Here is a 26,599-nt window from a genome sequence, read left to right as displayed (position 1 = left end):
TTGCCAATTTTCTTTCCGCCGTATGCTTTGTTGCTGGCTAACGAAGTCATTTAGAAATAGCCGTTTGCTGATCCTCTAGATCTACACAACTCAAGACTCGGCAAAGGCGAACAACGAGTGAGCCGTCTACGACATCGATCCTGGCCCAGGAATGCTTCGACTGGTCCAGGCTGGACTTTCAAGTAGCTGGACCGCACAGGATGCATCAACTCTTGGTATTTGACCCTCTCGGCTGAGCAGTTACGCAGTTCCGAAATAAGTTCCCAAACAGAGCCTCGAATGAGAAATGACTACAGCAAACCTCACAATTTACTCTCTTGGGTCTGGACTTTTCGCATCAAGCAAACGTGGTGCATACGGATTTCTCTTCCACTGGCTAACTCTCGAGAGCCGTGAGAGTCGGCTACAAGGCAAAGCCAAGGAACTGCTCCTCAGCCTTGTTCAAACTATCCTTCGATGGCTTCCCGACAACAGACCATCAGCTCAAGACGTCTTCGAAAACGACATGGAGCTTCTAGTTCAGCACAGACTCACACTAGACCAGCGATATGAGGATCAATTGATGTCAGCATACGCCGCCAGCCAGACTTTAAATGCTTGAGCTTGGCTTAGTGTCAATTGTGGGGCCGACCACGTTAGTCATCTTCCACACCAGGTTTTGTGGCCGCTTGAACCAACCCAAAAAAACTCCCAAATTGTTCCCAGACTTGGTTCCAGACGGGACGGGGTAATAATCCCAACACGCTGACTGCTTTGACTCGGGCAACTGCGACTGTAAGAGGTCTTCAGTATGCTCGATGATCAAGCAAGCACCAACTCGGTGATGGACAAGCAAAGCAGGTACAGCGAGCCGCCAATCCGTCCCCCAAAAATGGAACGACGCCAATCATGAGCTCCCGTAAGAATGATGCTAAAGATGATGACTGATTTGCTGTCCATAGACCTGATGAGAATGACCAGAGTCTCGTTCAGGTGCCGATTCGACTGCCTGCGACATGCACAGCCCGCCAGATAGCATATGGCAAATTAAATCTTGACAAAAACGACGACACCCTGAAATTTGCCCAGCGCGGCTGCCATGATGCCGCCGCGGGCATAGAATTCGCCCATGACGCCATCACAATCAGCGTCGCTGAACTTGATCGCATTAGCATCCCTAATCGTACAGTTGGACGCATCTTTGTTGACCGCTCAAAATTTGCTCTCACCATGGCTTTGCATGAGCCCCCAAGGTTCTATTCTCGGCATGATGTCGTGTGCAATTGGTACCGGCGGGCTGTCATGCGGAATTCACCTTACTACAGGACTTACAGCATACGATTTGAGGCAGACATGTTCGATCGAGCTGTCAACGCCCTTGAACCAAGGCGGAGCTTTCGCATGTTGCACCGACTACTACCTGTACAACACGAGCATTCCGGCAGCAATGATGCCTCCAGTTTAGTAGAGGATCTCGAATTACGTTTGCACAACCTTCACTGCCAGGAGAGTATGATACCATTCACTTTGCTATTCCAGGCTGTTGCGCTGGCACGAAGCGGTCATTTGGATCCGGCGACTGGCTGTGATATAATCCACGAAGCACGACATCTTCTGCACCATGCGGAACCCAATGTCCCGGCAGTCACTCAACTCTTTCGGAGGCGGTTATTTCAAGCTGCATCGGAATCAGCTCTAGACGCCAGCCATCGTGGACACAATGTCTCAAGGCGTCCCGAAAACTCGGCAAGTTCACGCGTAACCGAAAGACACTTGCTCGAGCAACAAGCGCATGACAGTAGGAGTCCTGCTAGCGGGCGGGCTCTGGTGCTCAAGGCCTTGGTCACTCCCACTCGGATCGTACTGCGAGGCCCAGACCTGGAAACCAAAAACAGAGTTCTACGCATGTTTCCTGGGAAATCAGACCACTTCCTACGCGTGACATTTGGTGATGAGGACGGCGAGGACCTGTCATATGGTGATAGAACTTGCAACGACGATATTTTCGAGCACTACCGCCGTATTCTTCTGCGAGGCCTGACGGTGGCTGGACGGAGATTCGAATTTCTAGCCTTTTCGCACTCATCTTTACGATCCCACTCCGCTTGGTTTTGCTCCCCTTTCGTCGGCCAGTCTCTAACCGTGCAGGACTGTCGATCCATTGTCAAATCGCTCGGCGTGTTCCAAAACATTCGCATACCGGCAAAATGCGCGGCGAGGATCGGACAAGCATTCTCCGAAACACCGATTGCTCTATCGCTGCCCCAAAGAGGTATTCGGCTGCAATATATCGACGATGTCAAAAATTCGGCGGGGACTCGCGTCTTCAGTGACGGCGTAGGTACCATTTCTATGAATGCCCTACAGGAGGTATGGGGTTGTCTTCCCGAACGGTTAGGACGGCCAACTTGTATCCAGATCCGGATTGCTGGCGTGAAGGGCATGCTGTCCCTGGATTCTAAGCTGCGCGGCAAATATATATGTATTCGGAGCGAATCCATGATGAAGTTCAAGAGCCAAGACCTTGACGTCCTTGGCATCTGCGATGTTGGATCCAGGCCACTGAGATTCACACTCAACCGGCAGATCGTTAAGATTCTCGAAGATATGGGTATCCACCACAACTGGTTTCTGGCATGGCAAGACAAAGCAATCAGGAACTTTCTGAGAGTGGCCTCCAGTATTCGCCACACCAGGGCCTTCCTCAGGCAGTATGAGGTCGGGGCAAGTCTGCGACTGCCCGAGTTGCTTGAGAAATTGGAAGAAAATGGCATCGACTATCGAGAAGACGACTTCCTGAGATCAGTGGTTGGTCAAGCGATTCTTGGTGAGCTGAGATTCCTGAAGTACAAAGCCCGCATCCCCGTCAGCAAAGCCGTCACCTTGTTTGGAGTCATGGATGAGACAGGCTTCTTGCAGGAAGGCCAAATATATGTAACCTATGATGTTGTGGGCCACCCGGGAGCCACCGGCATCGAAGCTGTTCCAGCAGAGGGTCGGGCTCTAGTGACCAGATCGCCAGCGCTTCATCCTGGGGATATTCAGTACGTGGAGATGGTCACACCTCCATTTGGGCATGCGCTCCTTGAATTGAGGAACTGCATCGTCTTTAGCAGCCAAGGATCGCGTGACCTCCCGAGCATGCTGAGCGGTGGTGACCTGGATGGAGACCTGTACAGCGTAATCTGGGATTCAGATGCTATTCCCACAAGGAACTTGAAGCCCGCAGAGTATCCTCGCATAAGCCCCAAACCCTACAAGCGTCAGGTTCGTCAGGAAGACATGGCCAACTTCTTCGTCGACTTTATGAAAAACGATGTCTTGGGAATCATAGCCACCAGACACCAAATGTATGCCGATCTAAAACCTGCGGGCACGCTAGATCCAGAATGCATCCGGCTGGCCGAGATGCATTCAGCGGCAGTCGATTACTCAAAATCAGGCGTACCGGTTGAGGCACATTTCATTCCAAAAGTGCCGCAAGCGCGAGCCGACTTGTAAGTAGCACCAAGATTAAGGAGGTTCCCATCCATCGAATGTACTACAGCTGATATAAGACTGGATAGCTTGGTTCCGGCCCCAACTCTATCTCTACATCTAGCCCATGATGCGAGTTACTTTGAACGACTGACAACTTGTATCTCCGAGTCTGAAACAAGTCCAGCACAGCCAGGCTTTGCAACTTATCAATCAAACAAGATACTCGGAAGATTATTCCGTGAAATCGACGAACATAGGATATGGAAGGAAAGTACGCAAGCAGAAGTAACTGCTCGTACTTCTGGTGGCATATGGGATGGGTTGCTCAAACACGTCGAGTCAGATTTATCTGCTGTCAACATTATCCTGGATTGGGAGACGAAATTGGCAACGGCAAAAAACCTGCGCACCGAGTATGTGAGCCTTGGCCCCTCCATATGGCCGTTTGCTGATGTCATGTTCTAGGTACGACACGGCTCTGGCTGAAACTTTGCGCCAGTTTTCAGTCAACCCAAAAGGGCAAGTGTCTGAAGTTGAAGCCTTCTCCGGCCGCAGCTTGAACTCGGCTGGGAGACAGTCGCGACGACACCGCGTTTATTCTGCAAAACTCGCAGACAGGATGGAGGAGTTGACGGCATGGATGTCGGGGCGGATTCGTGAATGCAGTGCGCTAGAGCTCGCCGAGCCAAGCATTTTCGTGAACGAGCAGGGTGATGAGCCGAGACAACAACAGCAGCGTCTGGTCGAGCTATGCAGAGCGTGTGTCGCTGTTGGGGGTACAGGTAGCATGTATGGCCCAGCAGAGGATGTCGGGCAGCCTGTTGGGCTGGAAAGCTTTCGCGTCCTGGCAGCGGGCATTTTGCTCAGCGAAGTGCAGAAACTCTTGTGGTAGGCGAACCCACCATTTGCTCCAATGAGTGGATCAAGTAAAATTACATGTGCACCGTAAATGGGGCAATTGCACCGGACGTAGCACCAAACACTTTCGACGGAAACAAGCATCAACACTAACCTATTAATTAAGTTGACGAAAAAAAAAAAGAAAGGAACGGCGAGTTAATGAATAGTAGTATTGATGCTTGCTTCCAAGTTCTCCATTTACTAGCCTCATCATTGGTTGCAAGTATGCCTGCCTGATGCCCCGCCCCTAAGGGTCACACGTGCAGGGTCGAGGTGAAAAATGAAAATCAGGCAAGAAAAAGCAAACCAAACCAAAAGCATATTGCATCTGGTGGACAACTGACTTGTAGCCATCCACGATATCTGAAATAACTCCACTCAGGCTGTCCATTTTACTCTTTGACTTTCTACTAGCTTATTTCTGTGTTAAATCAGTCGCTGCGACACGTCGATGCGCATCTGCAGGCCAGTCTGGTGGGACAGTGTCTGCAGGCGCAGCCGTCACGTCTCTCTGCGCAAGTCGTAGGGGGATCAACCGCGAATCTTGTGAGCATGTCCATTCTTCCCACTGTGCAGGGCCTTCTGTCCGAAATTTCACCATCCAAGGTGACCTATGCACGAGCCCAGCGGATGCGCGATTCCAGATCGTACCTGGAGGATCAATTTTGGCTGCTTCATCAAGACTTGGCGCTGTGGACTTGTGATGAGATCAAAAGCTTCACAAACGACGACCCATCTGCCCGGCGCGGAACCTGCCTCGACAATCTGACCGTCGAGGGACCCCACAGCAGTGGCCGACATCCTTGGTCTATTCAGTTCCGGTGTCTCCAAGATTTTCCTGCGTTACAAGACAAAAATGAAGCCGAGAGGAGAAGCCTCCTGCAGGAACACAAAGCGTTCCTCCGAAATGAGAGCTCGATATGCCTCCTTGTCGATGGCACACCGAGGTGGTTTGGTTTCCTGACAGGAGAAGAGGACTACCTATGCCTCAGTCCTCCCGTCATAAATATCCGACTTTTGGAGACGGAACTAGACAAGGCCTCGTTGATCTTGACACGGGCAAAGCGAATTTCATGCCTGCTGCTGCACACACCACTGTTTGCCTATGAGCCAGTCCTGAACGGGCTGTCGAGAATGTCCAATATTCCGCTGGAAGAGAGCTTGCTGCATTGGACGCCGGGGAAACCCGCCCCTCGTATCGATTATACGCTGACGGCAGAAATGTCTGGTTTTCTGGCACGCCTGGAAGAGGATTCGTCACTAGACTTGAGGGAAACCCTGAGGCTCTCCTCGGAAGTCAGATTGGACCCTTCGCAGGCCGCATGCTTCAAGGCTGGCCTCAGTCAAAGTGTAGCCTTGATTCAAGGTCCACCAGGTAACGTCCACAGCCATCAATTGATACCTTTACAACTTGACTTGCTTACGGGGGCGTAGGGACCGGGAAATCATTCATCGGCTCGCTCATAGCCAAAGCAATCATTGAGCATTCCGCAGAAAGGATCCTGCTTGTGTGCCAGACGCATCATGCTCTGGATCAGTTACTGACAGATTGTCTGCGCTTGGGCCTGGCACCGTCCAAGATTGTTCGCATGGGCTCTACGAAGAAGGCAACCCAAACCACCCAGTCGTTATCCCTGCATCTGGCGCGAAGCAGGCAATGGTTCAGTCCATCCCAAAAAAAAGAAATAGCCAGACACAGGGATGCTATTGATTCGAGCACCAGCAAGTTGCGTGACGCGTTTAACAATATTACGGGCCAAAAATTCTCCAAGGTTGACATCATGAAGCACATCAAGACGTTGAAAGATGGTGAGCTGCCATTTTATGACGCACTCCATCCTCCACCACGAACGAGTAAGCCTGAGCACGAATTCTACTTGCTGGATCGATGGTTAGCAGGCAAAGACTGCGGAGTACTCAAAGCCCATGGATCCCGTTTCCCCTCGGTTTGGCGACTAAATGCGGCAGAGCGAAAAGAGGTCTTCTCGACATGGGAGCGCGAGATGATGACGAAACGCCTCGTGATGCTTCGAATGGCTGGCAACGAGCACGATGACCATGTTGAAAGGTTAAACGCAATACACAGAGACAGAGATATCAACATCATCCGGCGAAAACGAATCATTGCATGCACAACCACGGCTGCCGCCAAATACATGCTGACCATCCAGTCGGCGGCGCCGACGGTAGTTTTTGTCGAGGAAGCCGGGCAAATCTTGGAAAGCCACATCTTGACGGCGCTTGGCCCGAGGACGAAGCAGCTCGTCATGATTGGAGACCATAAACAACTTCGGCCAAGAGCCCATCATAATCTTTGTGTCGAGAAGGGCAACGGCTTTGACCTCAATCGATCACTTTTTGAGAGACTTATACTGGCCGGATACCCTCACCAGGTCCTGTCACAGCAACATCGCATGCGACCAGAAATTGCTGCGCTGGTTCGTGAACTATCACACCCGAGCCTGACAGACGCTCCTCGAACACTCGGCCGGGAGCACCTTCGGGGACTTCAGAATAATGTCATCTTTGTATCCCACTCAGAACAAGAGTTCGAGTTGGGCCATGTGCTTGAATGGCGGGACTTTGAGTCGACAAAGTCCAAGAGGAATCTGTTCGAGGCTCAAATGGTGGTCAAGTGCGTACAGCACCTCACCCAGCAGGGGTACTCAACAGAGAGAATCGCCGTGCTAACGCCGTACCTGGGCCAGCTGCGGCTCCTGATTCAAGAGATGCTGTTGCACAGCGATCCACAGCTGAGTGAACTGGATTCACAAGATTTAGTCAGAGCAGGGCTAACACCGCCGACCTTGGTGCCCACAGGGCGGCCACATATCCGAGTGTCTACTATAGGTGAACAACGCACAATGAATCCCATCGCTTGCCCAGTGTGCGCTGACTGCTGTCCTAGACAATTTCCAGGGGGACGAAAGTGACATAGTAATCTCTTCCCTGACGCGAAGCAACTCGCGACGAGATATTGGGTTCATGGCATCCAGAGAGCGGCTCAATGTTCTGCTCTCTCGGGCTCGAGATGGACTCATTCTGGTGGGTGATGCAGAAACGTTTAGGGAGTCCCCTGCAAAGGACTCTCCTTGGAACCAGTTTATCGATTCCTTGGTTGCCCGAGGACACATGTACGATGGTTTACCAACACGGTGCGAGCGACACAAGATCAACGGGGCTGTCCCTCGCAACCCGGAGGAATTTGAGAAGAAATGCCCTGGTGGAGGTTGCAGGAGACCCTGGTGAGAAACAACCACAAGCTCCTCCTGCCGATCTACCCAGGAACTAAAGTCTAGATGCGACTTTATTCTCTACCCCTCTATGTCATGTACTCTTATACTAACATGGATTTAGCCAAATTCTAGTCAGCTGCGGAATACACCTCTGCCGTCGCACTTGTCACGAGCCATGCGATCATACGAAAATCCCCTGTCACGTAAACATTGATTGGGTCTGTGAAGAGGGTCACAGTGAGACCCGAAAATGTCACAGTCGACGCCAGCCTTGCGTGAAGTGTCGTTCGAAGCCTTTTCGGCGCCAGGCTTTTGCAGAGAAAGTGGTTTCCTCATCCGATGTACACCTGAAAGGCGCTCTCAGTGAGTTTTCAGTCCTGTTCAACGAGAGGTACAGAGGTGGCGCAAGAATCGAGGGCGGAATGGATGGACTGCCTGCTCGAGTGTTTTGTCGGCGGTTAGCAAAGGCTTTCGCAGGGCTAGAGGGCGTGGAGATGCGCGTAACGTTGGAGAAAGCTTGGGAAGGAGTGATCAGGAGGAAGAAGGCCCGTTCGTCACTCGGTACTAACACGACCTCATCAACACAAGAAGAGTACTTTAGTACAGAAGACCTCCTGGGGCCAGAGCCGCGGGAATATTTGAAGACGAGTAGCGCGTGGAAAAGATTGCAGAACCTCATTGGCGTCCAAAGGATGAAAGATTCCATGGCGGAGTTGGTCGACGTCTTGCAACTCGGATACGAGCTCGAACTGAAGGAAGAGCCTCCTGTTCCCATCACCCTGAGTCGTCTCTTCCTAGGGCAGCATGGTACAGGCAAAACGACAGTGTGTTGGCTCTACGCGTCCATCCTCTCAGATCTCGGCGTTATTCAGAGCAGTGACGGTACGTGAAGGATCCCCACTGGAATCGGAAAATTGCCGTGCCGAGCAACTTTTGACTGCCGATGGCTAATACTGGTTGACAGTTGTATTCAAGCATCCGGACGATCTCATTGGGGACAGCGTCGAAGCATCGGAACTGCGCACGGAAGTGGTGCTGCAAGACGCCAGGGGGAAGGTGCTCGCCATTCGAGACGCCCCCGTGCTGAGAGACCATCGCGACGATGCAGAAAAGGCCTGCAGAATTGCTGTCATTCGAAAACTCCTGGCAGCTGCGGGAGATGAACAGGAGAACCCCCAGTGTCTGATCCTGATGTTCATCTCAGGCGATAGGGCGCTGAACACATTTAATGGGTTAGGGCGGACGGATATCGCCCGCTATTTCCCGATCGACGCGGCATTCTCCTTTGACCGCCCCGAAGACGAGGACTTGAGTTTGCTTTTGGATTTGACGCTCCGCAAACGGCGTTTGTCAGCAACAGTTGTTGCCAAGGAGGCTGCTCTGCACCGGCTCCAAGGAGCCAGAGGGCCCAGGTTTGGGAATGCGAGAGCTGTTGAGACTCTTGTTGATATGGCCAGCGATCGTGCCAGGCTCCGTCAATGGTCTGTCTCGCGAGGAGATGAACGGCTGGGGGACAATGTGATGCTAGAAGAAGAAGATTTCAGTGTCCATGAATTGAATTAAATAGGTGGCGGGCCTGATGGCCGCATTTCCTGCATCTCTCTGGCTTTTGGCGTACTATGTCGTCGTACCCTAGAGTGTCTGATGAAGACGTCACAGGTAGATAAGTAACCAGGGGTCGAGGGAACGTTGGGACCAATTTAAGCTCGACGTAGGTCCGGCGTTGATTGTGGTCAAAGGCTACTTGTACGCGGCCACCCGCTGTGTCACACGGTCAAGACCGGACAACGGCATCAGACAACAAAGGAGGGTATCACGAGAAGCCGGGATCGGACCTTGGCGAGGGCTGCCTCAGGCCTCTGAGGTTCCCCGACTTCTTGTATCCATAGACCAAAACGTTCGAAGTCCAATGTGACAAGGGCTTCGATTGGGGGCTTGTAAATAAATTCGAGTCAATCTCATCGTTGCTTCTTGGATCAAAACGTCCTTGGAGAATGTAATCTAGGGGCCCGACCTAAGACCCGTATATATACATGATAATCCAGCTGTGTGTAATCTGACCTACATATGTAGTAGCTGCCTTGGGCCTTTGTCCTTGACCCCTGACCTAGCTATGAGACCCCTTTGTGGGCGGCCACGATGCATCCTTTGTGCTGATGCAGCCGGTATGCTCCTTGGACCGAATTCGGGCTTTGTGTTGCCTGACACCCAGTATGCTGAGTACCTGCCCTTGTCGCCCACTCGGCACAATGTTTCGTGTCACTGCGACTCAAGAATAATCGCTGAGCGATTCGTTGTGTTGTCAATCTTCAAAGTTGAGCAGACCATGCACCCAGTACTTTGAATACCGATTGTATTGAAGAAGAGCGGCTTCGTCTCATCCGGTGGTGCTATTGCACATGCGATGTCTTGCCAAGAAGTCTGGTCGGAACCGTTCGCTGGGATGGGAACAACAACCCAGCGCAAAGTGTAATTTACGAGCCGTTTCATGTGATACTGTTCACCATCTGAAACTTGAAGAATGCTACACGAAAGTCACGTTGCCATGAAGGCACGGCCCGAGCCTTGAACACGACGATAGTTGCACAATATTGAAGGGCTTGAGACCTAGTTGAGGCCTTGGGTTTCTGGGTCCGCTTGCTCACCGGTATTTAAATTAGATTACATGCGACCTTTAAAACTATGCGCCAGAACGTCAAAGACGACGTATATAGACTTGGCCTCATTTACGCTTCTTTGTAGTATGTCGTCATGGTAGCTTCGGTGGGCAAACTAACCCTGCTCCGTGTGATACGCGTAAAACCGTGAACCGGCACACCAGACAATATGGGCTTCATATCAACATCTATTCAATCATTCTCTAGCGTGGTGTCATTTATTTAAGCGCTTGAAGACGAGTACTGCAACCAGACGCTGTGACATTACAGGACAGTGCCGGCCAGGCCGATGCTAGACTGTCTGGCCAGGTCAGGATGTCCATGTTGATGTCAATGCTTATCCCCTCGCCGGAAGGTACTTGCCGTTGACCTGTCAGCGTCGACCTACATCTGCCTGTCAGACAGGGACATGGACATCAATCCTTCTAGTGTATCGTATCTCACTCATGCTGCCAACATTATCGTCACCGCTGCTCTGCAGCCACTTCCTTGGTCTTACTGCGTCCATGTCGGACATGGCGTAGTGGTAAGTGCTTAGCCACTCCCACGACACTTTGGAGAATAAAATGCAATAACACCCATGCACACGTGTCTCAACGCCTTCGCTTTGGGACCTTGTGGAGTATTGCGTTTCTCTCTTTATTCCAGGGCCTCGACTTATACATCTAGCCTGCCGAGAAGTTACATTGGCACAATGTTCACCAGCGACTCTCAACAACCCGACTCGCCGGCTCTGGACGGGAGGTTGAAGAAGCTCCGTTCGGCGTGCGATGCGTGTCATGCCGCCAAGGTCCGCTGTTCCGGAGAAGCAACGTGCTCAAGGTGTCTCAGAGAGTAGGTTGCATTTTCCCGTCCTCTACTATTCTACGACGCGGCCTGCAGCTAACCAAGACACGTTGTAGCAACGTGCCGTGCCATTACAGCTACAGAGCCCACCAAGGCAAGCCCAAGGGAAGTCTGAATAAAAAGACAATTGAGCGGATCAAGGCAGCAAGGGCTGCCGCCGAGAGCGAAGCACAGCCGGGCCACATCACAAGCCAGGGAGGCTCTGCCTGTCCTCGGCCAGGAGACGACGTCCTCGACTTTATCGAGATGCCCCCTTCCACATGCCACAACTCTCCCGACCCAGTCACAGCTACGCCAAGCTCCCATTTCCCCCTGATGGGAGAGACGTTTCCTGCATTTGGAGCCGATGATCTTGATTCCTTCCTGGTGAGTGAGCCCCGTGTTAGAAACGGCGGCGATGCAGAAGGCTAACTTGGACAGAATGCGTATCAGACGCCTCCGCAAAGCCGTAGTTCAAAACCCGTTGGGGATATCCCTGTAGCGAGTGACATGGACCCGGGCTGCATCTTTGTTGGCACTCCATCCTCCTCCTCAAGGGAGTACACGGATGCGGCAGCAAGCTGTTGCTGCGTGAGGACCATGACGCGGCAAATCAACCATGTGCACGCCGCGGCCACGGACCGGTCTGCGGCAGCCCTGGACCATGTGCTCCACCACACCCGTGAGACAGCAACCTGTGTCTCGCGGTTTCTGCAGTGCCACACGTGTGGTGTCGAGGTCCAGGTCTATGTGCTCGCCGCCGTCGTGCTCTCTCTCCTCTTGGAAATCATGCACCCCCTTACCGACTCGTCGCTCGAGACGTGCCGGCCCCGGGCGCAGATCAGAGTGGGCAACTATGACATGTCGGGCCAGCTGGGCGATGTGCTGGAGAAGGTGATTGTGCGCTCCATGATCACAAAGCTCCGCCAGGTTGTGGACAAGTTTGAAATGAGGGTCGAGTTCCTGCGCAGTGAAACCGCCCAGGTGGACTTTCTCAAGTCGGAAGCAAGGCGGCTCAAGAGAGGGTTTGAGAGGATTGGGGAAGAAACGGCCACGGTGCTGTAGCAGGAAATTGCATCTCCATTGTGTGAAATGAATCGCGACGTAGAGGCAATTTATTCAGGGTCATCAACTGTGCCTCTGCCGGATGCAACATGCGTCGAAATGGCGCAATTGGCTCTTGGAATGGCGAGCCTGGCAGCAGCGTGTGTGTGCGTGACATCCAAGCACATGTTTGGCGTGGATAGCAACATGCAGACGAATTGGCCTGACTGGCCGCATGTTTCCGTGTGCCCGTGGCGAGGAGGCTGCCATTCCGCGCCAGTACACAAACGTGCCAGGCACGCATCTAATCCCTCCACTCTCGGCGTTTCATTGACCGGGCCGCAAACCTCCATCGGACGTGGGGAGCTTGCTAGAGCGTGTGCCGATGAGTGAGCAGCACGAGTATTTGAAGTAGATGGGCGTATACTGCAGTCAGAATGAGAGTGGACCAGTCTCATTAGTGAACCCGCTCTTTACATTTGCAGCATTGAAAGCAGCATTGATCAGGCGGCAGGAACCAAAAAAGTGCAACCCTAACCCTTTGTGTTTTGTACAACAGGCTCCATACAGGACGAGGTGGATTCTATCCCTGGGCCGTCATGGAATCCGTGGTAAGTGGACGCTCGCGACACCCAAGCGAGAACGAGCGCCTCAATGTGCAACACGCACTCGTCAAGTCCATCATGGGAGGCAAGCTCCTCGTGGCGCCGGCCAACCTGGACCTGCCCAACTTGCGAATTCTAGATTCAGGGACGGCGCAGGCAAACTGGCTGCTCGACCTGGCAGCCGTCGTGCCCGACACGGCGCGGCTGGTCGGGACAGACATTGCGACGGGACAATTCCCCCCGGAAGCACAGCGGCCGAGCAACATGACACTGCAGACGCAGTCCATTTTCGAGCCGTGGGACACGACCATGGTGGGCAGCTTCGACATTGTCCACCAGCGCTTTGTGCTCGCAGCCTGCCGCAGCGACGAGCAGGCACAGCGGGCCGTCGCCAGTCTCGTGACGCTCGCCAAGCCAGGCGGCTGGATCGAGCTGCACGAGGGAAACATGCTCAGCATCCAGGAGGGCGAGGCGCACAAGGCCATGATGCGCTTTCGGGACATCGCCGTGGCCGCGTGGGCCAGCATCGGCCAGCTGCCCGATCCCGGCGTCCGACTAGCCGGCTGGCTGCGGGGCGCGGGGGCCACGCAGGTGCACGCGCTAGTCCAGACGGTGTCCATCGGGGCGGCGGCCAGCAATGCGCTCGAGGCAGAGTGGTCCACCGAGCTGTGCCTCAACATGCTTCGCACCATGAAGCGCATGACGGCAGGTAAGCTGACCCTTTTTACAGGACGCCCGAGGCGCAATAGACTTTTGCGCCAGGGGGGCGTCTGGGCCGCGTCCACGCTTGCTGACCACCAGTCCGTCGCACAGGAAAAGCCGACTTTCCGGACGAGCGCGAGTTTGACAGGCTGGAGGAGGAGCTGCGTGATGAGCTGCAGCGGGTGGGGAACCAGTGGTGCTACTACTTGGCGTACGGGAGGAGGGCCGGAGCCGAGATGGGGGCGGGGGAGGAGGAAATTTAAAGTCGATTTTGCCACCTACTTAGACCGTTGATAGACCGTTGACGCTATAAAAAGTGGACATCGCGCCTAGTGGTGTCGACACTACATGCAAGGTGGAAGAGCTACACTTACACGAGTATGTACCCAGGACTTGGCTGTCAACGGGTAGTATGTCGACGGGTATTATCACGGGGAGAAGCATGTGGGGTAGTGTCTGTTACATGGTACATGTACTACTGTCTGGTCTCATATATACGGCTGCCCTTTAATGTCAAAACAACAGATTGGCTCGGAAATTAAACAAGCATTCTGAGTCGCCGAATGTACTACCCGTGCAGCAAAGCATGCCGATGGCCCACGCCCGCTGCCAAGCGCACTAAGTACATATGTAGTTAAAGGTCAACTCCAATGGTTTCTGCAAGTTGCAACCAAACTCGATAGCGTCCCTCGTGCCCAGCGTGCGCGTCGTCTGGGATAGACGAGATTAAATACTTGACCGTAAGCGGCAGCTTGAAACCGCCCGAGGCCCAGCGCCAAAGCCTCGTCATCATGGACAAGATGGGTTCGCCGGAGCATTCCAGTCTCGAGCAGGCTCTGGAGTTGATGTCCAGGGTACCTCTGATAGGTATCCACCCTTTGTTCTTGCCTGCCGATGTTCCGAAACGTCAACATTTTCCGTATTGCTGACCTCCCAGAAGACGGACACAATGACTGGATGCACATGATTCGAGCCTATTACGACTTCCACGTCGATGAGCGTTTCGAGCCCCAGCGGGACCTCGCAGGCCATGTCGACTTGAAAAGACTGGTCGAAGGCCGAGCCGGCGCTGTCTTCTGGAGCGTCTACGTTGAATGGTGCAGTTGTTGTTCTTTTCAAGCGTCTGACCCGGTAGAACGACCATGTTTCTGACAACGGCTTCAGCCCAAAGGAGGAAGATGACTTCTCGGATGCCCTTCACCTCTGCAGCCTGCGGGACACGGTGCAGCAGATTGACTTGTTGTACCGCATAGTCGACTTGTACCCTGACAAGCTCGAGATTGTCCAGAAATCACAAGACATTATGCGCATCTTCAAGAGCGGCAAATGTGCCAGTCTCATGGGCGCAGAGGGCTTGCACCAGATAGGGAATAGTAGCAGCGCCCTGCGCATCTTCCACAGACTTGGCGTCCGCTACGTCACTCTGGCGCATGGGAAGAATAATCTCTACGTGGACAGCGCCGTGAGTGGCCCCCTTTCTGGCGCTCAACGTCTGCAGAGTACTTACGCCAACAGACGTCCAAGGCTCCCGTTCACCATGGACTTTCTTCTCACGGGAGGGACATGGTGCGTGAGATGAACCGCATAGGAATGTAAGAAGCAAAATTCGCATGGCGTCCATTTTCGGACTAGGTTGACGTGCTATATCAGGATCGTGGATTTATCCCATGTCAGCGAAGCAGCCATGGTTGATGCGTTGAATGTGTCACAGGCACCAGTAATCTTTTCACACTCATCTGCGTGCGTACAGAAAGCCACAAGCACAATGACATGCCATTCTCGCTAACTCGAGTTTATTTTCCTACATCAAGCTATGCTCTAGTCCCTCATGCCCGAAATGTGCCGGACCATGTTCTGGATCTACTCAAAGAAAATGGGGGCATCATCATGATTAGCTTCATTCCATGGCTGACAAACAAAGAGCCCGAAAAGTCTACAGTCGACGACGTCGTGGACCACATTGTGTACGTCGGAGACAGGATAGGCTATCATCACTTGGGTTTGGGCTCGGATTTCGACGGCATGCCAACTCACGTTCAGGGTCTGGAAGACGTCTCCAAATACCCCAATGTCGTGGCGAGGATGCTAGAGAGGGGCATCTCTCCTCAAGATGTGGAAAGAGTCATTGGCCTCAACCTGATAAGGGTGTTGAGGGACGTGGAGGAATTTGCTGCCTCGCACTGTCGGTCGATTTCTGTTTTGGAGGATAAAGTGCCTCAGTTGTGGGATGATGGGATTCGGACCCATGTGAAAAGACTGTATCCTAATGCCGAGCATGACAAGCCACATGGGAACATAGGGTAGTATGCAGCAGGAACAATTTTCTTTTCTTTTTTTTTTTAAAAAAAAAAAAAAAAAAACCCTTCAACACCATTTGCTTGATTCCCATCTACCGCCCGTCCCCGCGGCCAAAAATTGGGCCATGAAAGTAATCATGCTGTGCCCACATGAGGCGCAGTAAGCAGTCGAAAATAAACAAAAACCATGCCGGGACGTGGCCATCAGAACCCTGGTACTTGTAGACCAATCTTTCCGTAATGACTCCCGCTCGCGTCCATGGCCACAGGAATAGCGTCACGCCCAGCTGGAACCACCAGCCACTCTTGGGCCGGTACGTCGGCTGGTTGGCCAGTTTCTGCTGGTACCATTGCGGCAAATTCTGCTCATGCGCGCCTCGGGTCAAAACGCCCTGTTGGAGAATCGAGAAACGAATCCCCGCTCCATTAGTCGGGCAAGTTCAAGCGATGTCCCGAAAGCACGGAGAGAGGATGGGGCAGGGAGAGTGCTTACAATGTACCGCGTCGACGGAAGTCGCTCGCTCTGAGCAGCGACATTATGTCTGCCCATCAGGGTATTCACCTGGATAGTCGACCCGTCCTGCAGTAGCTTCGCATTTAGCTGGACCACGTTGTATGCGATTCCTCCGCTGTGAGCCGCATCTGGTTAGCCAAGCTGATGCTGCTTCATTCTATGTACATGTAGTCGCATTGAACATTGAAGGGTCTGGTCCGAGGCGCAACCACCGGCACGGGCTTGGAACGCACCCTTCGCTCAATACCACTTTTTTGAGATCTTCCGGGGTAAGGAGGTAAGCAACTCCATGCACGCAAGCCGTTGGGTCGGTGGTTTCCGGACAGAGGGGCCGTATTCCGCCGTTGCCAGGGTCGACGTAAGGTATGCCGAGTACATTGAAGCACAGTGCGTGAGACGGGATGTAAGCCACTTCAGTGCGCAGCGGCCGGATTTTGCGCCTCTCGATGAAGACTGACGCAGCCATGTTGGCTCCGTACCCAAAGTACCATGCCGGCCCGTCGGGGCTTGTCGTCATGTCCATGGTCATCAATATGGTCCAGAAACGTCTGGTGACTGTGGTGTCGTGGGGGAAGCAGCGCGGGCGATAATCACCAAAGGCCAGGCTGTTTTCATTCCATGGCCCTTTGTCAGGCTCGAGTGGCATTTATGGTGGTCGTAGCTCCTTTATTCTATCCAACTCGGTGTGTCGGCAAAGATGCATGCCACCATCGCTGCATGGCAGAGCCTCGTGCTGTCTCGTCCGTGTCACTTAGTCTCCGACAAGTTTCCGACAAAGTTTCCGGGCACGCCTGAAAGAGCCTCCTGCTCGTCTCCTGTGCTTCGTTTTGTTGGTGTTTATTTATTTATTTATTTTTATTTTTTTGCATCCACCTTGGAGCTTGATTCTCGTCTTTGCATTTTCCCTTACAGTCTGCGCAAGTGTACAAGGTGATGCGCCTCGGATACCATGTCGGGCAGCGAAGCTGAGAAACACGGCCAGACGACGCCGGAAGCCAGCACGGCCGAGCGGGACATCAACGTCGATGGAGCGGAGCGGAGGAAGGAATATGCCTCTGGCTTCAAACTCGTCATCATTGTTGCGTCGCTCTGCTTGTCGCTATTTCTCTGTGGGCTGGTAAGCCGCTGCAGACGCCACTTGTTGCCCTGGACAGGATAACTGAGCCAGTTTGCAGGACCAAACCGTCATCACCACGGCAGTGCCCATCATCACAAATGAGTTCAAAGCCATCGAGGATGTGGGCTGGTACACCACAGCCTATCTCCTCACCACGTCTTCCTTCCAAATCGCCTATGGCAAGCTCTACACCACCCTGTCTGTCAAAATTGTCCTCTTGATCGCCCTCGCAATTTTCGAGCTGGGCTCTGTTATATGCGCTGCCGCCCCAAACTCGACGGCCCTCATCGTGGGCCGAGCCATCGCGGGCCTCGGTGCCGCAGGCATATTCCCAGGAAGCACACTTGTTCTGGTTCATGCGGCCCCCATGGAGCGGCGCCCGGCTCTGCTTGGTATAACCACAGGCATGTTTGGCATTGCCAGCTTGTGCGGTCCATTTATCGGTGGTGCATTTGCCGACGGCGCAACCTGGAGGTGGTGCTTCATCATCAACGTCCCTCTTGGTGTCATCACCGGCGTCATTCTCACATTCTTCGTTACCACCCCCATCGACGCCCAATACGCCAATTGGACCTTCAAGGAAAAACTTGCCTACGCCAGGATTCCCGAAATCCTCATCCTTGTTGTCGCACTTGTCTGTCTCGTGCTGGGCCTTCAATGGGGAGGCGCCGTCTACCCATGGAGCGATGGCCGTGTCGTTGCCATGCTCGTCGTTTTCGCCGTCTTGACGGCTATTTTCTTGACTATACAGATCTTCTTACCCAAGTCGCGCGCGATACCCACCACCATTATCCAGAACAGAAACATCTGGTTCGCCTCCATCTTCGCCCTCTGCAGCTCGGGAGCCATGTTCATCGCGGTTACCTACTTGCCCATCTACTTCCAGGCCATCAAAAACGCCTCGGCGCTTTCGTCGGGTGTCATGGTCATGCCGCTGATATTGGGATTCTTGGTCATGTCCATCATTTCTGGCATCATCACAAACATTACGGGCTATTACAATCCCTCCATGCTGCTCTGCACGCTGCTGGCCTCTGTCGGTGCTGGCCTCATCTCGACTTTCGACGTAGACACGCCTCAGCCGAAATGGATCGGATATCAGGCGCTGCTCGGTTTTGGCATAGGCTTCGGTCTCCAACAACCCATAGTATGCGCGCAGCATGTCCTTGCTGAAGGAGACGTGCCTTTCGGGGTCGCCTTCATCAACATGATGCAAATGTTGGGCGGAGCCATCTTTGTGGCTGTTTCACAGAATGTCTTTCTGAATAGGCTTGCCACGGGCGTCGCCAATGTTTTGCCAGGGTTCGATACCCGCAAAATCATCCAAGGCGGCTTGACTGATTTCAAGAACCTCTTTGATCCGGACCAACTCCCGAAAGTCATACCCGTCTATGCTCATGTCATTGGCGTCGTTTTCCTCATCGTCACTGGCTTATGTGCGGCAACCTTGCTCGGTGCGGTTGGCATCCAGTGGCGATCTGTGAAGATGCCAAAAGCAAGTCAATCCCGAGAAGAGCAGGAGCCTTAGGTCTATATGTGTCGCAATGACATAATGAAGGATTTTCTACCCAGCTTAAGCTACTCCCACAGTCTGTTTTGGCAAGTATTTTTACATAGAGTTATTCATATCATAATACAGAGGAATTTCTATACCAAATCTCTAAAAACACCACTATATTCTCCTGCTGCATGACGATACTAGTTTCGCAGCGCTTCATCTTTTCCTTGGTCATCTGTCAAAGTTTCACTGCGCCAGTATACACACCGCTTCCCTGCGCCATAGTATGTTCTATACGTGAATATCCGAACCGCTGTAAACGCACTTATTTAAATCACCGGGTCGGCCTCCGACCGGTGCTTATTTCTCGGCACCTGGCTCGGAGTACTAAGCTGTGTATGCGATTACACCAAAGCTCATTTTCCGAAACCACCGCGCCGTGTCGCGCCGTAAAGCGTCAAATCCCTTTGTGGCCGATGTGTCTGTGCTCGAATACGGTCGCACATTAGCTACTCGAAACCTTGCCGGGGCACTGAACAAGTCTTTGACAATCATCGTCTTCTAGGTTATAGAATCGCAACAATCATCTCCACGACACCTTGCCACAGTGAACAATTACATCATTCACGGTTTCATCCCGCAAGATATCAACATGGGCTCGCAGAAAGACAATTCCAGACATCCCGATGTCCCTCAGGACAAATTAGTTCTTTACGTGCGGAAGGGTATGACAATCGAGCTCCCAGCCCCTGGCCCAAGACGTGTCCTGTGCTAATCCTGAATCAGCTATTCCGGCCCCAACCGCCAACAGTCTCAAGCCTCTCATGATTCTTGAAGCTCTTAAAATCCCTTACTCAATTCACCTGATTAAATCTCTGCCAGACGAGCTTTGGTATCATGAAATCAATCCCTACAAGCAGCTTCCCGCCATGGAGGATGTTGATGTCTTTGAAGCCGGGAATGGGGAGAAGCGGCGATTGAACGTTTTCGACAGCACTTCGATGCTGATATACCTCTGTGAAAAATACGACAAAGACGGCCTCTACATTGGCAAGACGGCAATCGAGCGCGCCCAGGTCATGAACTGGCTCATTGCGTACGCTGCAGGCTTGGGGGCCACGGGCGAGTGGTGGCTCAAGTTGCGCAACGATCCCCAACTTGCCCCCGCACTTCAAGTCATCGAAGCTGCCATCAAACGAGAATATGACATCTTGGAAAAGAGGCTGAGCGAGCCTGGCCAGAAATGGGTGGCCTTGGCCGATCGCCCGACCCTTGCCGATTTTGCTATTCAACCCCTAGCCAACCCTAGGGTTGCGAAAAATGCCAAGATTGATTTTGATAACTGGCCAAAGACAAAGGCGTGGAGTGAAGCTGTTGATAAGCTGCCTTACATCGAGAAGGCTATGTTTGAGAACAATAGGCTGGGAATGACTGAAGAGGAAATTCGAGTACACGGTCGATGACTTGTGTAATCTTTGGTAGTGAAGGGATATCCTCGCTCTAACCGTGGCATTTAAATTTTGCATTTATATATTGGTTCTTGAAACAGATTATGTGCAATATTGTGAAACTTCCGTCGTCTCAAAATAGTACTTGGACAGTAAGTGATATCAAGAGGTCAAGAATGCCCAATGTGCTTCTTTTTGAAGAACAATTTTACACCATAGTCAGATATGAAACAGCCGTAACACAGGCTTGATAGTTTATTTCTACCTTGAATGTGTCTTCCTCACCCCATTTGGCTTTGGAACAAACTGAATGGTCGTCTGCGCAGTATAATTTCCATATCTGGGATGGGTACCCAGGTATCCATAGACGTATCCTCCTTTCTCGCCTTCTTATCTACAGGGATGTCTAGGGAGTACAAATCGAGCAAATGAATGACAAAGTACTTCATCATCATCTCTGCAAAATGTGATCCCAAGCATTTCCTACTTCCCAGGCCGAAAGCGAACAAGTTGTATCGTAGCTGATATAATAGATGAGCACCCAGTCCGCCTCGAATAATTAATTTTGTATATAAAACTCACCTCAAGGTTTTTGATTGACCTGAACCGATTAGGGTCGAAGATCTCGTTTTTCTCACCCCAGAACTCGCGGTTGTAGTTGATGGCTAACGTGTTGACAACAACAGACGTCTGGAAGTGTTAGTTGGATGTGACCAGCGAATTCACGAAATAACGCCACTCACGTTTCGAGGTACTCTAAAATTTTGGAGCACCTTGTCTTTAGGAGAACTCTCGGGTATAGAAAATACTGCACCGTAAGGTCAGCTGTGCGCCTACTCCAATTCAGCTCGTGACTTTTCTTACCCGTAAAAGGACGAAGCCGAAGTGTTTCCAAGACGGAATACGCCAGTAACGTATCTTTTCGTGAGCAGTAGCTGTCCAAATCCTTCTCATTCTGCTTGAGCTCTTGCACAAGCTGGTTCTGTATGTCTTTGTACTTTGCCAAGTATATCACAAGCCATGACAGATTGCCCGTTGAAACATCCAAGTTGGCAAACAGGATCTCACTGAGGGTATGGACGACCTGTCTCGTGTCAAAACTGCAGATTTTATACTTGATCACGTGACTGCTTACCTCTTCTTCAGTCAAGGTGCCATCAAGGACTTTCTGCCAGATGGAAACGATGGGTGGTTGAAAGCCATTGTTGAGTCTTTTGTGGTAGATGCGTCGATTGAACTGTGTCCAATCGTGCGAAAAACTCTCGAGACGATGGGCGGCACTTCTATGGAAGTAACGGGCGATGGGGAACCTGAACAGTCCGCCTGACAGTATATGTCCCATCATTTGCAGATTGCGCTGGCCAAGTTCCCATAACTCGAGCTGCTCTTCACAACTGAGCTCCCCATACAGATGGCTAGCTGTGCAAAAGAATGGAAATCGCGACACCGTGCTTGCGGCATGCATTGTAAGTACAGGTGATGTGCCAAAGTTCCCAATAAAGCGCTTGGCATCTTTGCTTATGTCAAGAGCTTTCTGAACCACGGCAGAATGAATGAAGGCTGGTCCGAACTCAGAGCGGACCTTGTTCCATCGAGTTCCGTTGATGAGACCCATACATTCTCCCAACAGCTGGTGAAACAGCCATCCGGCATTGCTTGACTGGGCCTTGTTATGAAAACTGGAGTCGGTATGGAATGCCCTGACATCCTCGGGCTTTGTGATGACGCTGTCGCCAGTTCAGTCAGACAAGGAGGATAAAATTTCTTGCTGAGATGGCTGCAGCTTGGTGAAACGTACATTTCCGGATTGGAACAAGCCCAAATTCGGTAAATCTGGCCAAACTTCTGCCACTCTTGAGCCTTTCCTCTGCCATCTAGGAACTTGTCCAACGTCTGTCCATTCAGCCATTGCCAATTGGGCCCAGGAATTTGGTTTCCCTGGTCGTCTCGTACAGGATGGACAAACAATAGAAGTTTCTGCAGGCATCTTTAGTCAGTGAGCTTGAAGAAACGATATGCCAAGACTGGGTGTATTTACCGTTACAATGCTCTCGACTACCCACTGAGCTGTTCCTGGCTTACATAGACGTACCAAAACTAGTACAGCCAGTATTGGCAGTACGTTCTTAAGGAGAGTGGTAGTTAATATCGCTGTCATGGTTAGGTCTAGCGGTTACAGAGCTGCCAGTCAATCGGGCCATGAGAAACAAGTCTGATCACACAGAGTCAATTCGGTAACTGTGGTAACTCTTGCAGCGCAGTGATATAATGCCGCTTAGATGCTATTGACATAAGCTTGCCCTTGGTGAGGATGATGATGAGACCCGCCACCCTTTATCGGCGATTCCGGCACCGAGCCTGCCCATAATCACCGAGACCGACATTTCGGCAGCATTTCTCCGATTTGACTCCAGATCCTCCGATATCTTTATTGAGCAGTCATACATCTTTAGGGCGTCCATGTGGAAGTCGGCAGTTATTACGGTCTGCAGAAAGTGTTGCTAGGACGGAATACTTCTATTTTCTGTGTCCAATAACTACAGCAGGGTAATGAATAGGAATGCTATTGACACCAAATCACTGCACGCGCGACACTTTACAAGTCAAGTGTTATACCAGAGTGTTCAAAGCTTCAAGTGCTTCTATTAGCCGAAAGGGACAGCCATTTATGCAAGTGGTATATACCAAATTCTGCCACATTGTCCACAGCTCCGACTGAAACTTCGACCTCTCATCATATCAGATAGTTGGAATACCGACAGCACGACCATTGCCATTGTCAAGCCCATACCTTGTGTCAAATTGCACAGATACAAAATTCATCGTATTTCAAGCATTTCTAAAACATGAGACTACGCTACACATTGGCCTCCAATTACACAATTTCGCGACATGTCTCCGGGTTAAAGTATGCATTGACAGACACGGCGCCGTTTTTGACGGCACATGTAATATACGTCTGAAAACCCAAGCCATCTTTTAAACTCCTGTGCTTACTATCGATGCAAAGTTAGTAAATGTGATGCCCATACGCAAAATCTCTCGACTCACCATAGCTTGGCAACCCCGTCATAGTATGGTAATCTTCCATTCAGGCATTTCCCTCGCTTCAAGAGATAATCTGATAATCCTCGCGCAACTTGATCATCGGATTCAGCGTAGTGTCTGACTGGCAGGTAAACCTTTGAGGTTGGCATTTTTGCCCCCGGCTTCAACTCAAAGTAGTAAAGAAGACCTCCTGTACGGTGATTTTTGTTTTTCAGTGGCTGCGACATGGCCTCTTTTGTATTTTCTACAGAAAAACAGGCGCACCAAAGTTCTCTCAAAGATCCAACTGTCTCATCAGCAAACTTGGACGTGCGACCCCCGAGAGTCATGACGTCAAGCATGCCGTCGAAGGTTGTATTTCTTGACCGAACGTAGATTTTGAGACGGGATTCGGCTGGACTCACGCAATCGATTGCGAATATCTCAACATGCAGTTGATTGTCGGGAGTTTGGGAGCGTATATATGTGGTGATTGTGTCCAGGCAGGAGGTCACAGAGTTGTCGGCTTCGGGCATTTTCAAAATGCTTTCTTCAATCAGCTCGAAGTTTGTTTTGTGACAAACAGCCGACTTTAATGACGGAAGAAAATAGTATTTTACCGTCATGCTCTCTTTCTCCAGATCGAATGCGATAAAGGTCTGCGAGAGTGGCTCTGCCGCCAAAGGCCGCGCCGACGGCTCGTCCTTGGTGTCAGCGACAAGACTTCTCAAGAAGTGTTTGTACCATTTGAGATCTAAACTCGGAGCCCAGGGAAGAGTATCTCCGAGGCAGACAACAGTGGCTTTGCTGTTCAATGGATCTGACGCAGTGCCTGCAAGCCAACCTATGGGCTCGGCTGCGTATCGAACGACTGGTGTATCGCTATCGTCGGACCAGCTCCAACTCATTTCCAGTGGTGTATGGTCATCAGTCATGAAACTATGCCAGAACAATCTGTCCTTCATTTTTGTCGGATATGGTCCAAGCGACCGTGCCACGTGTTGATTGAAGAAAACTCGATGTATGGCTTGAGATTCTTCGGGATATCCAGCCAGCCTCATCATTGAGGTGAGCATGTTCCCGACATCGTCATCCCATAATCTCCTGTGGTAATCTTTGTCTATGGAATATTCGTCTTGAACTGCAATGGATGATTGGTATGCCTTGCTCCATTTTGCAACGAGACTCTACGTGAAGTTGTTAGAATCGATCACGCTAGCAGGAATTGGAGTACTTGCCTGAATAATCCACTTGACTTGAGAAACAACTGTTTCAAAGCTATTAAAGTCAACTGTTAGCGTGGGTCTCATAAACCACAATCAATAATATGTCAAGATGTAGGTACATACACTAGCGCCATGCTGAAGTAAACAAGGCCACCGACTATCTTGTCTAGCAGGAAGGAGTTGTAAGAACAGCGGATATAGATAACGAAGTTTGGTAAACATTTAAATATTTCTCCAGCATTTACGGATGAAATGTAATCGATGGCGCTCAGCATCGGAGCAAGACGCCTCACGAAACTACCACCACTTGAATATAGCCAATTTTTTCGGCCCGTCTATAACCACTGCCACGAAATCGGTTGAGCCAGCGTGAGATATCAGCTTACTATTGTCTATGGAGATCATCCAGCTGGCTTCTTATTGGATGACTGTGTGTACCACACTCCTCTATGCGAGGGACATGCTGTGTTGGACTGTGGGAGTTTCCGGATAGGACGCCGAGCCGGGACCAGCTCGGCGACTATATCCCTGAAGGCCACGCAGTCCTACATTGCCGCGTTTCCTTTCATGTAGATGGCTCTGTTCTCGCGTAGTGAGAAATCTTTGACTGACTCCTGACTGTCTACAACAGCCCGGCGCAATGCTTTCCAAAAGGTCTCTGAAGCGCAATCAGGTCCTGATTCCCAAGCTATTGGACAATCATGGCGCGCTCCTATCCGGAGATACCACTGTCATTGACCTCAGCACTGCTGAAAACCAGCTTTTGATGAAAGGATTACTTTCTGAATTCGACCATACGTTCAAGACATTTAATTGGTCAAATAATGTAAGTCGGTCTCAAGTCAAATCAATTTACAGCACTCAGTCCTTTCTTGTCGTATTTATATATTGTGCCAAACTCATGTGTTTGGCCAGGACTTGGCCTACAGCGAAGGTGTCGGAGGCTGCTCGCAGGTTAGAGGCCTGATAGCAGACCTAGCCAATGCCCATTTCAACCCACGACTCAAAGTCGACAAATCACACGTCGTCTTGGGCGCCGGTGGTTGTTTCGCGTTAAATGCCCTGGTTGGTGAAATATGCGATCCGGGTGATGGGATCCTAATCGCTGCACCGTACTGGCCAGGCCTGGACCTTTCCATTTCGGTCCATAATGACGCCGTGCCTGTCATAGTTCAGATACCATTTGACGAATTCTTCGGTATCCAGAGCATCAAGTACTACGAGGCAGCACTGGCGGCTTCCGCGATTCCGGTAAAAGGTGTAATAATTTGCAATCCGCATAACCCTCTTGGCCGAAACTATCCGCAAGAGACACTGCAAGCCACTTTGAACTTTTGTTCCAAAAATAACATTCACCTGATATCCGATGAGGTCTATGCCCTTTCTCAGCACACGCGGTTGACTCAGGATAATTTAACCACCGGGTTTGTCTCAGCGCTTTCACTGGATACAACTCATGCTAAAGGCCTGGTTCACGTTTTGTACAGTCTGAGTAAAGACTTTGGATGCAATGGCGTTCGTTTAGTAAGTTTTTCGGAGTCTTGTATGGGTCATATTCTAAAACTTGATTAGGGTGCCTTCATCTCCCAAGACAACCGTGATATCATCATGAGCGGCGCCTTGAGTACTCACTGTCAAACATCAACCATGGCAACAATTGTGGCACAGAAGGTTATTCTAAGCCCGAAAAACATAGAGTACGTAAATACTCATGGTAGAGAGCTTTTAGAGTCGGCGTATTCCCTGGTGGCCACGTTCATGCAAAAGCATGGCATAGAATTCATACCTGCCGAGAGTGGCATGTACATCTTCGCCAGGTTATGTCCTTCGCCGTCCATGGAGGCAGAAAAAGTCTTTAGATCAATCTTGAAGAAGAATGCGTTGGTCATCTCTGCAGGCACGGATTATCACCTTGAAACACCTGGCTGGTTCCGCATCTGTTATGCCTGTGAAAGGGAAAAGCTCGAGAACGGCCTCGATCGAATTGCCATTTGCGTCAATGAGTTTAGACAAACACATATTGAAGAAAGCACAACAGAATAAT

At 51.3% G+C, this 26,599-nt stretch overlaps 11 protein-coding genes across 11 annotated transcripts; 8 read left to right on the top strand and 3 right to left on the bottom strand.

Moving 5' to 3' along the window:
• Nucleotides 1-790: 790 nt before the first annotated feature.
• On the top strand, nucleotides 791-4,351 carry G6M90_00g000390 (uncharacterized protein; the record flags this gene model as incomplete). The annotated part of the gene is made up of 4 exons (XM_014687541.1): nucleotides 791-840; nucleotides 942-3,476; nucleotides 3,546-3,872; nucleotides 3,925-4,351. 4 exons carry the CDS (start codon nucleotides 791-793, stop codon nucleotides 4,349-4,351), a joined length of 3,339 nt encoding a protein of 1,112 aa, XP_014543027.1.
• A 560-nt stretch (nucleotides 4,352-4,911) lies between these two features.
• On the top strand, nucleotides 4,912-9,158 carry Znfx1_0 (NFX1-type zinc finger-containing protein 1; the record flags this gene model as incomplete). Its single annotated transcript, XM_066129485.1, has 5 exons — nucleotides 4,912-5,734; nucleotides 5,794-7,209; nucleotides 7,268-7,588; nucleotides 8,184-8,477; nucleotides 8,560-9,158. 5 exons carry the CDS (start codon nucleotides 4,912-4,914, stop codon nucleotides 9,156-9,158), a joined length of 3,453 nt encoding a protein of 1,150 aa, XP_065985793.1.
• Nucleotides 9,159-10,946: 1,788 nt separating this feature from the next.
• tcpZ (C6 finger domain transcription factor tcpZ) lies at nucleotides 10,947-12,142 on the top strand (the record flags this gene model as incomplete). The annotated part of the gene is made up of 3 exons (XM_014687543.1): nucleotides 10,947-11,086; nucleotides 11,155-11,464; nucleotides 11,519-12,142. The coding sequence occupies 3 exons, from the start codon at nucleotides 10,947-10,949 to the stop codon at nucleotides 12,140-12,142; spliced, it is 1,074 nt and encodes a 357-aa protein (XP_014543029.1).
• Nucleotides 12,143-12,720: 578 nt separating this feature from the next.
• tcpN_0 (N-methyltransferase tcpN) lies at nucleotides 12,721-13,691 on the top strand (the record flags this gene model as incomplete). Its single annotated transcript, XM_014687544.2, has 2 exons — nucleotides 12,721-13,435; nucleotides 13,540-13,691. The coding sequence occupies 2 exons, from the start codon at nucleotides 12,721-12,723 to the stop codon at nucleotides 13,689-13,691; spliced, it is 867 nt and encodes a 288-aa protein (XP_014543030.2).
• Nucleotides 13,692-14,219: 528 nt separating this feature from the next.
• tcpJ (Dipeptidase tcpJ) lies at nucleotides 14,220-15,732 on the top strand (the record flags this gene model as incomplete). Its single annotated transcript, XM_014687545.1, has 6 exons — nucleotides 14,220-14,295; nucleotides 14,366-14,525; nucleotides 14,593-14,890; nucleotides 14,944-15,020; nucleotides 15,079-15,168; nucleotides 15,240-15,732. 6 exons carry the CDS (start codon nucleotides 14,220-14,222, stop codon nucleotides 15,730-15,732), a joined length of 1,194 nt encoding a protein of 397 aa, XP_014543031.1.
• An 85-nt stretch (nucleotides 15,733-15,817) lies between these two features.
• On the bottom strand, nucleotides 15,818-16,705 carry tcpK (Gamma-glutamyl cyclotransferase gliK; the record flags this gene model as incomplete). The annotated part of the gene is made up of 3 exons (XM_066129484.1): nucleotides 15,818-16,117; nucleotides 16,219-16,354; nucleotides 16,473-16,705. The coding sequence occupies 3 exons, from the start codon at nucleotides 16,703-16,705 to the stop codon at nucleotides 15,818-15,820; spliced, it is 669 nt and encodes a 222-aa protein (XP_065985831.1).
• A 483-nt stretch (nucleotides 16,706-17,188) lies between these two features.
• Nucleotides 17,189-18,884, top strand: tcpA (MFS thioclapurine efflux transporter tcpA; the record flags this gene model as incomplete). The annotated part of the gene is made up of 2 exons (XM_014687547.1): nucleotides 17,189-17,356; nucleotides 17,415-18,884. The coding sequence occupies 2 exons, from the start codon at nucleotides 17,189-17,191 to the stop codon at nucleotides 18,882-18,884; spliced, it is 1,638 nt and encodes a 545-aa protein (XP_014543033.1).
• A 622-nt stretch (nucleotides 18,885-19,506) lies between these two features.
• On the top strand, nucleotides 19,507-20,317 carry tcpG (Glutathione S-transferase tcpG; the record flags this gene model as incomplete). Its single annotated transcript, XM_014687548.1, has 2 exons — nucleotides 19,507-19,579; nucleotides 19,641-20,317. 2 exons carry the CDS (start codon nucleotides 19,507-19,509, stop codon nucleotides 20,315-20,317), a joined length of 750 nt encoding a protein of 249 aa, XP_014543034.1.
• A 266-nt stretch (nucleotides 20,318-20,583) lies between these two features.
• tcpC (Cytochrome P450 monooxygenase tcpC) lies at nucleotides 20,584-22,460 on the bottom strand (the record flags this gene model as incomplete). The annotated part of the gene is made up of 7 exons (XM_014687549.1): nucleotides 20,584-20,823; nucleotides 20,885-20,992; nucleotides 21,046-21,110; nucleotides 21,167-21,386; nucleotides 21,438-22,029; nucleotides 22,101-22,279; nucleotides 22,395-22,460. 7 exons carry the CDS (start codon nucleotides 22,458-22,460, stop codon nucleotides 20,584-20,586), a joined length of 1,470 nt encoding a protein of 489 aa, XP_014543035.1.
• Nucleotides 22,461-23,177: 717 nt separating this feature from the next.
• On the bottom strand, nucleotides 23,178-24,689 carry tcpD (4-O-dimethylallyl-L-tyrosine synthase; the record flags this gene model as incomplete). Its single annotated transcript, XM_014687550.2, has 4 exons — nucleotides 23,178-23,298; nucleotides 23,354-24,516; nucleotides 24,568-24,607; nucleotides 24,679-24,689. The coding sequence occupies 4 exons, from the start codon at nucleotides 24,687-24,689 to the stop codon at nucleotides 23,178-23,180; spliced, it is 1,335 nt and encodes a 444-aa protein (XP_014543036.2).
• Nucleotides 24,690-25,195: 506 nt separating this feature from the next.
• Nucleotides 25,196-26,598, top strand: G6M90_00g000290 (uncharacterized protein; the record flags this gene model as incomplete). Its single annotated transcript, XM_014687551.1, has 3 exons — nucleotides 25,196-25,381; nucleotides 25,471-26,079; nucleotides 26,128-26,598. The coding sequence occupies 3 exons, from the start codon at nucleotides 25,196-25,198 to the stop codon at nucleotides 26,596-26,598; spliced, it is 1,266 nt and encodes a 421-aa protein (XP_014543037.1).
• Between the last annotated feature and the right edge of the window lies 1 nt (nucleotide 26,599).

The sequence above is a fragment of the Metarhizium brunneum genome, chromosome 1 (genome assembly GCF_013426205.1).
Source record: "Metarhizium brunneum chromosome 1, complete sequence".
In the NCBI taxonomy this organism is placed as follows: Eukaryota; Fungi; Ascomycota; class Sordariomycetes; order Hypocreales; family Clavicipitaceae; genus Metarhizium; species Metarhizium brunneum.
The sequence above is the reverse complement of the archived record's forward strand: the minus strand, read 5'-3'. Positions and strand labels throughout refer to the sequence as shown.